Source organism: Plodia interpunctella, chromosome 16 (genome assembly GCF_027563975.2).
Source record: "Plodia interpunctella isolate USDA-ARS_2022_Savannah chromosome 16, ilPloInte3.2, whole genome shotgun sequence".
Lineage (NCBI taxonomy): Eukaryota > Metazoa > Arthropoda > Insecta > Lepidoptera > Pyralidae > Plodia > Plodia interpunctella.
The window spans coordinates 6068300-6077325 of NC_071309.1; the positions used below are offsets into that span (position 1 = coordinate 6068300).

General features: G+C 34.2%; 1 protein-coding gene across 2 annotated transcripts; it reads left to right on the plus strand.

Annotated features, from left to right (window-relative positions):
• Positions 1-755: 755 nt before the first annotated feature.
• LOC128676814 (uncharacterized protein) lies at positions 756-9001 on the plus strand. Of its 2 annotated transcripts, none has more exons than XM_053757186.1 (7): positions 756-877; positions 4862-5039; positions 5660-5790; positions 6582-6787; positions 7626-7811; positions 8284-8390; positions 8760-9001. In XM_053757186.1, exons 2-7 carry the CDS (start codon positions 4868-4870, stop codon positions 8951-8953), a joined length of 996 nt encoding a protein of 331 aa, XP_053613161.1. In that variant the 5' UTR covers positions 756-877; positions 4862-4867; the 3' UTR covers positions 8954-9001. The 2 variants fall into 2 exon arrangements, with proteins under 2 accessions (XP_053613161.1, XP_053613160.1); XM_053757185.2 differs by lacking the exon at positions 756-877 and adding an exon at positions 4245-4403.
• The last annotated feature ends 25 nt before the right edge of the window (positions 9002-9026 follow it).

The following is a 9026-nucleotide window of genomic DNA, read 5'->3' on the forward strand; positions in this document are numbered from 1 at the left end:
ACCGATCGTTCCGGAGGGAACATAACAATAAAAAAATGGTGGGAATATTGCTCTGTTATAGGCAAGTGTAGAGGAAAGTCTGCAAAAACATCTAGCTTCATCAAACTTTTATATTACAGATAAAAAAACTTTTATAGGTCTTACTTCTATATATATTTATACTAGCTGCTTCCGGCAGCTCCGCTCGCAGAAAAATATATCGGGTTTCATATCATATCGTTTGTCATACAAGCTTTCAGCCCCCATTTCTTAACTCTGAAGGCGGAAAATTTGAAAATAAGTAGCGTATGTTTGACTTTGTTTTATTATCTATACTGTATCTAATTATTTAAAGAGTCCTGGTTTAGCAGTGAAAACGTGACAGACAGAAAATATTTCGCATTTAATAATTACTGAGGACAAAAATAGTTATTGAATTCACAACGTTCCATTTACACGTACAACTAACCGGCCCGTCACAGCTACAGCGTCAAACCTCTGTGAGTAATTTCATAAAAATCGGTCCAGTAGTTTATTCATTACAAACAAAAATTCAACACTTTTCTCTTTATAATATTAGTATGGACTAGTATGGTGGTGGATTAATTGGATCGAAACTGTGTAAATTAAGCCTACGAAAAAAATATCTGCGTTTTTCTGTCAACTTTTCAAAATATTTATATACAGGGTAGATTCGCGCGAACCAATTTTAGCCGCCCAAGAGTGGCCCAGATGACCCCTATGAAAAAGTAAAGGGCATAAAAGAATTAGAACGGGACAGTGAAACAGCCGGCATTGTAATGTAAACGCATTCATGAATTTTAATTGTGGCGAAGTGACTTATCATCGTGTATTGTCAATCTGGACTTCATCGTTGTAGCACTGGGACAGCTGACTGGTAGATATTTCTTTCTTGTTATTTAAATGTAGACAATTGATTATTTAATTATTTTGCCTCAACTACTTCCAATTTAACTTTCCATAAATAATTATAATTAGCTTTTTGGCTATAGCCGATCTAAATTTGGGGCTATGTATAGTTATGACAATTAATGGTTATTAGGGGAATATGTTTATCTATATTACATATGTTATAAAGTACAGTATATCTGAATATCTAATAAAAGTGTTTATCGTCCTTTGGGGCTAAATTAATCTGTGTGATGAGATCCCTATAACTTAAGTTTTTTTTAATCTTACAAAAATTAAAGAAATACCATACCAATAATAGTGCCAATATTCATATTCAATGGCATAACAACACTTTTCATAAGGTTTATAAGTGATACAGTAAAAGTAATTTCGATTTTTTTTAAGCAACGTAAAAAAATTTGGTACTTTTTTATTGGAATTCTCTAGAAACATTTACAGTAAGTACATTCACTTGATTTCCCAGGGCAAAACTGAAATGAAATATATCAACTACGCGACGTAGGTCGTAAATTTCATCTGTCTACGATTCCCGATTTAAAAAAGACCGGTTCAAGTGAGTTGTCCCCACTCACCGAAGGTTCCGTAAATTTGCTTTTTCTTGTTATGTCTTATTTTCAGAATGGCATGGTAAAATCATAAAAATTAAATTATAGCTACTAATGCTTTTGGGTTAAGAGTGTTTATTAGGTAGTCTCTCTCTCTCTCTTACATCTGTTGTCACATTTTCCCGGTTACTTCTGCAGCCATTATAGCTTTCCCATGTTCATGATGTAACATTTGTAATTTGTAGTTTTTCGTTTTTATAAAAATAAAAGATATCGTCGTCCTCGTCCACCATTTGTATATTTTTTTTGTAATATTGTACAATAAAACCATACATAATAAATAAATGTCATAAATGTCATATCTCACGCAAAAACTATAAAGTATTTTTAAACTTGATAACAGTTCGCTCAGTATCGTTTTGGGCTCCTGTCAAAAGGTTAATTTTTCCCATTGTATTCTAATATTCGTATAATATATTCAGCTACAGTCTTACCAACGAACGATTACTATAGGAAGCAAATAAATTCATTTGAAGCTGTCTAATTAAATGTACTAATCATGTTTAAAATCCCCTCATGTGTTAATAATAATGGTACAGCATTTTTTTTCTTAACTTTCGGCAATTTCCACAATATTTCTTGAAGAATATTTTACAACTACTTATGTATTTGATTATTATAAAATATCTAAGTATTGCTTTTCTATACTAAGACGAGTTGCACCCGTTATTTTGACAAAATAGCGTACTTTCCGTTTTCCTGCGCAAGTTAAAGTTAACATGAAAGTTGACTAGTGCAACCCACTTTAACCTTTCTAACCTTTGTTTATATTTGAAGTTCAGTTACAGGTATTTGCAATTTAATCTTCAACATTATTTAATAACCACTATATTTACATGATAATAAAGTTAACCAGGAATAATCCCTATTCGTGGTTAACTTTATTATGATGTAGTGTGTGAGATTTGGCTTGAATCCAGCATGCCGGAAGCGTCTGTCCGACTTAGCTACATTTAGCTTAGGCACGTTTACCAAACATATAGGACATTAGGCGGCCTGCAAACGGTCAATTACATTGCGCAATAAAAATGGATGACCAATTTGCAATGTTTCATTTTCTTTTCAAACGTTACTCTTTCACTGGGCAATATATGTTTTTTCTTCAATGATATTGCACAACATAACTGATCGTCGTAGGTCCTGTCCATAAATGCATAGATATGCTTGCGAATTGCATACGACAGGCGCTAACCTGAGAAATCAAGTTAGCGCCCATATATTTTTTATATCATATAAATATAAGCATTATTCAATATTACTTATTAAATCGACCCTTAAAAACCAAATTTCTATACTAAAACACCGCGAAAATCTGCACCCTACATGAAACGTTTGTAACTTAAAAGCTCTATTTGACAAAAGGTACCTATAATTAATTATTTTATTCCGACTTTGACGACCTCGGTGGCGCAGTGGTACTTGTAAGTATTTTCTTCTAAACCGAGAGGTCCTAGGTTGGATCCCCGGTCGGGTCATGATTGTAAATGATCTTTTTCTGATTAGCCTGGGTTTTGGATGTTTATCTATATATGTATTTGTTATAAAATATAGTATTGTTGAGTTAGTACAACCCATAACACAAGCTAACATACCACGCACATATTTAACTATTTATTTATTTACTTATTTATTTATTGTAATTGTAACTAGACACTAACTATAGGACACCGAAACTGCCGTCGGACAGACGACAGACGATACAAAATAGGTGCCCAGATTAGGTGCAATGCACACACTAAATCAAAGGCAATCATTACACACAGTTCAATATATCAACAAAAAAGAAAAAAGATCCAGTAATACTTTAATGCATACAGTCATTCTAAATAAGACCTAGATATAATACTTAAGAGAAAATATATTTACTTCCTTTGGGTTTAAAGTATCAAGACGAAAACAACATTCCCTTCAATGTAAAAAGTGAAAAACACGCACCTGAATATTTTTAGTTTGAATGTGATGAAATAATTTAAATAAAAATACGGTAATAAACATTTAAGTACAAACATTATATCAACATTAATTAAAACGTGCATTGAAGTGTGATGCAGCCCTTTCTTTGTTTTTATTGGCGTCAATACTTATACTAAAATTCATCATAATATTTATTCAGTAGTCTAAACTAAAATAGAAAATAACTGTAGTTAGTTGAGCATAGGAGAGTATAATTTATGTCAATATATTATATCAACTATGGATATTTTCAATATAATTTTTAATAATTGACATAATTTGCGGACTTTAAAAATATACTTTTACTTACTCAATCGCGAAAAATTAGATTCGGTTTCTCCCTAAGGATTCAGTAATCTATGCTGTATTCATAGATATAGGTAGTAATTGATTCTTGGCTTTACTTGACATCTCTGCTCTGTTGTCTATACTTTGTAGGCCAAGGGCCAACTCATCGATTGAAATCGCAAATGAAGTTTAAAAATGACACTTATCTTCATTTAGACTAGTAACGCCATCTAGGAACACAGTTACAAATTAATTAAAACTACTTATTCAATGGATCATGTGGTAATCTGCGTAGTACATGCCTATGCCTAGATACTAGATTATGTTGAAGAAGCCATTAAAAATATTTTCTATGCCCACATAAATATATGAGGACAAAACTAATGTTATTCCTTTTAATAGGTATATACAAAGACATATAAAAAGGTTAATTAAAACTGCTTTCGTATGGACAATACATCGCTCGCGCAAGGTTACCGGATAGGTATTGCACGAATGCATAATTACATCGTCAGTTTTGTGTGTACATTTGATAGCCATGTACGTGTAGTTTTTTGTTCTGTCATAGATTTATTCTTTATTATTTAATATTATAACATGTGTTATTATCATCTGTAACCAATTGGAGTGTCAGTTGTTTTATGTGTAAGTACTATTTGCGCATTTGTATCATTGGTCTAAGCACTCGTCTTCAAAATGCAATTATGCATGTCATGTCCTTTATAAAACGCAGCATTGTAATTCTTTCTACAACTTTCTAGTCTACCCCATAGACACACACAGGCCCTCCGAAACCGGATCAATTCGGAACTTTACGCGGTTTTCAATCCGAACCTGGGATACTTCAATAACAGGCTGTGATCAGGTTCGAGCCCTACACATATATACAAACTGGTGTAGGTACCTATACCAATCTCACATAAGTGTAAGTAGTAAGCGAAGGAAAACATTTGAGTTGTTTAGCAACATAGCTGTTTAGATCTATTATCTAGGTACATGTCATAAAACGACGTTAATCGTAAAACTCATGTCAGATGCCTTTGGGCGAATGAACAAAATCTGACACCGAATATTTTATTCTAGTTGTTATTTTACATGTTCAGGCAATCATGGAGGAAAACAGTAATACGAATGGAGATGGCAAACTGGACGTGAGACAGCTGAGTAAGAAGCGGGAGGCGGACTGGCCTGCTGTTTTGTTTTTCATTCATATCCATCTTCTGTCTTTGTATGGTCTGTGGCTGTTACTCTACGAGGTGCAATGGCTGACGGTGCTCTTCTGTAAGTATCATATCCATTTTCATATTATAGAACTGGCGACACGTCCCGCCTTAGCTCGGGTAAAACCATAATAAATTGTACATCTAAACCTTCCTCATCACACAATCTATTGGTAAAACCCGTACAAAAATCCGTCAAGTAAAATAGTTTTTATTTATTTATCGCGTTTATACAGACAGACGAGAGAACGACTTCTTTTTATAATATGTAAGGATAAAAAAATAAAACGTTTAATTAATTCATAGATAATAGATTAAATATACACGAATAACAAATTTCACTTTAATTAATTTATTTTATTTAGATTTGTGGTTTTCAGTTAGTTCTCATTGAAAAGCTTTATGGTTACAAGAAATGTCAGTCATTAAGTGAATGACAAAAATGTACTATGCCTTTGATTTTGACATTAGGAAAAGGATAATGATCACGGAATTAGTAGGTACTTTGTAATACCTATTAATTCCATGGATATTATTCGATTCTATTATATTATGATATATTATGATTGATTATAGATTGAATGGATATACAGCAAAACGTGGCTTTCGTGTTTCTAACTACTCCATAAAGAATCAAAACGATGTCGGTATCATCAAAAAAAATATTTTTTGTGTTTTCAGTAATGTTCCTGACGTCAATCGCGGTTTTGGGAGTGACAACCGGCGCGCACCGCCTCTGGGCGCACAGGGCGTACAGAGCCTCCACTGGGCTGAGGATCACACTGATGCTGTTCCAAACTATGACCGGACAGGTGAAAGTTTATCATTTTTTTGACAGCAAGAAAAAAAAATATTTTTCACAGACTTGATGTGTTCGAACAGAATGATGCGTACCTCGGCGGATGCGCTGGTTCCACGGCCTATCTCTGCTCCAGGGCATGATTAACCCTTAGGCTAATTAGGCTGCAGCCTAGAGACGACGCTAAAATCGTACCTTCCCATACACTATTGATCTAGCATCATTGTACCGATATACTCTAAATATTTCAACCAGACAGACAAATCACTAAAACAAAATGCACTACATAGATAAATAATCTGCAAAGATAAAATGTTTGGGAAGTCCTGATTTAACAGCGCATCATTATAATTAGTTAAGACGGTAAGAATTCTTGATCAGTCGCTGCTCTGCTTAAAAATAAGTGTTTTATAAAAATGAAATTGACACTACAAGCTTTTATTTACGTCAATGAGATCTTATTGCATTTAACACATGTCAAAAAATCGTGTCCCCTACAGTCTAAATTCGTATCCTGGTGAAATATACATATGAGTGAGTTATGGCCCAGCAAAGTCGGTATCAAAATGACAAGAATGAATAAGCTCCAAATCGGATCGAATTTTCCCTCTTATTCACAAAAAAGTTGAAGCACACCTACTTTATGAAAAGCTAAGGTAGATAAGTTTTATCTCGTTCTGTCAATGCCAAATATCGAGAAAACATATTTTAGCTTAAATGTGTTAACTTTTTTATGAAAAACGGGGTTAGTTGTTTGTGAACGAGATAAGATATATTACTGATTGATAGAATATGATATTTTAGGGTTCAGTTTACGAATGGGTCCGCCATCACAGACTACACCACCAACTATTCTCGACGGACAACGACCCTTACGACTACAACAAAGGGTTCCTGTACTCACACATTCTCACCCGCTTATGGAAGCTGAGCCCTCAGCAGGAAATGTTGAGGGAAAGCATCGACATGTCCGACTTGGAAAAAGACGGAGTAGTTATGTTTCAAAAGAAGTAAGTATTATTTACAGATCTAATTTACCTGTTTCTCACAGGGGTAGGCAGATACTTTTGCACCTACTTCCTTCTTATGAAAAGTTATTGCTAACATAGGTATCAGATTTCATTCAAGTCTTCTAAATGCATCTGACATAGCTAACTTACAACTAGCAACTAACATTTATTAATATATACCATTACTATATATATACTACTTACTAATTTCGAATTGATACATTACCAACTGACTAATACAAAGGCCGTGCAGCTCTTTTGCTCCATTGCACGATTTTTTCGATGTGCCTTAATACGCGTACGCGCGCTTTGGCACCTTCCACTAATGATATTTCGACCTATATGAAATGCAATTAGCACTATTACGACGAAATACTACGAAACCTTATACCGAAATATATATGTTATTGGATAAAGGAGGCCTAACTACTTTTCAAAATTATTAATAAAGTTGAGTGCTACAATAATATCAGCCTCTGCCTGTCGCTTCAATTGATTAGAGAAAGCTATTATCTTTTCGCTGAAATGTTATTTTTACACTCTTTGTCCTGAGGATTTGTGTTGTATACACGAAGGTCAACTAAATTGACTTTTCAGTCGTAGAATACATATTTTATGCTTATTTCAACGGATTATTCATTAGAAAATTTATTGTGTTACTGCACCTGTGTTAAATATTATATTTTCACTGACCAACTGGCGAAATTATTGTTTTATTGCAAGTCACAAGTTTGAAAAAAACAATTATTCACGGGCAATAATTACAATCAGTTAGTCATGGACATAGATCAACAAAAAAAACAAGATCATCGACTATAACCCTATTTTTTTTTTACAGAATGTACTGGCTATTATACTTAGTACTGTTCCTCTTGCTACCGCTGAATGCTCCCCTGGAATATTGGAATGACACCATACTTAGCGCCGTGTTCGTGATAGGATTCTTACGCTATGGCATCGTACTCCATGCCTCGTGGCTGGTGGAAAGTGGCATCAGCGTCTGGGGCCTCAAGCCGGGACAAAAGTGAGAATTTTTGAAATTTACGATTTATTACTTAGTATTTTATAAAAATCTAAATTCTTCATTATTATATCAAATATTTACGTCAAAAATTTAATTGAAACTAATCTACTGCGGATTTCCAAATCGCGAGTAAAGAAGAACCGACGGAACAAACTTCACCGCAGCTTTTTCCCCAAGAATGCCAATTAACTAATGTGGATCTTAGTATTTCCTTAGACCACAGATAAAACTTATCACATGTCAAGTGCACGAAATCTGCTGGACATTGGGCTCCTTCCATCTACGCCAACCATCTTTGTCATGGGCTATCGTTATCCAGTTGTTGCCAGTAATTTACATCGTCGGCCCATTTAGCAGCCGGATGTCCTACGCTCCGTTGTCCATATCACACTCAGTTACAGCTTTTCTCCACTTTCCATCTAATATCTAATGTCATAAAAATAATATACAATAATGTTTAATTATATTCCAGATCTCCGCCAGATTCAAACTCCGTATTCATTTTGTCCAAAACATTTTGGCCACACTATCACTACTTGGTGCCCTATGATTACAAATCTGGAGAATACGGCACATATGGTTGGTATTATTAAATTTTCGCTGTAAGAACATTTTAGCTATACCTGTTGATCTAATTTAAGGAGTAATTAGGAAATTAAGAGGAAGGAAGGAAAAGGAATCATACTAGTAGTAATTAAATAAATTTCATTATAACCGTGAGTAACTGGAAAATGTTCAAATAATATAATGGTGAAAGCGTTTTGAAAATCAGATGAGTACGAGTAGTCGAAGATGGACCTACACAAATGTTTAAACACATCCTCTTTATAATATTAGTGGTAAAAAAATAGAAGAAGAAAGTTTTTTTTATGTACGGGGTAAACTTTAGAATATATTTTATTTATAAGGACACTCTTTCTTATAAATAAGAAACGTTGTAAATTACAGATACGGGTTGTTCAACGGCCTTTATCCGTGTGTGGGCGGCCCTGGGCCTCGCCACAAATCTCCGCACGGTCGACACGCCAACACTGCAGAAGGCCCTGGCCATAACAGCAAAAACCCAGCTACCCCTTCAAACTTGCTTAGACCAGTTAGCCGACAAAACCAATAGAGAGGACCACTATCTTAAGAGAGGTTAATATTAAATTAGGTTATTTCGTGAAATATATTTTTTTATGTTGATATTATAGATGTCGTTTTATTTTTATACAA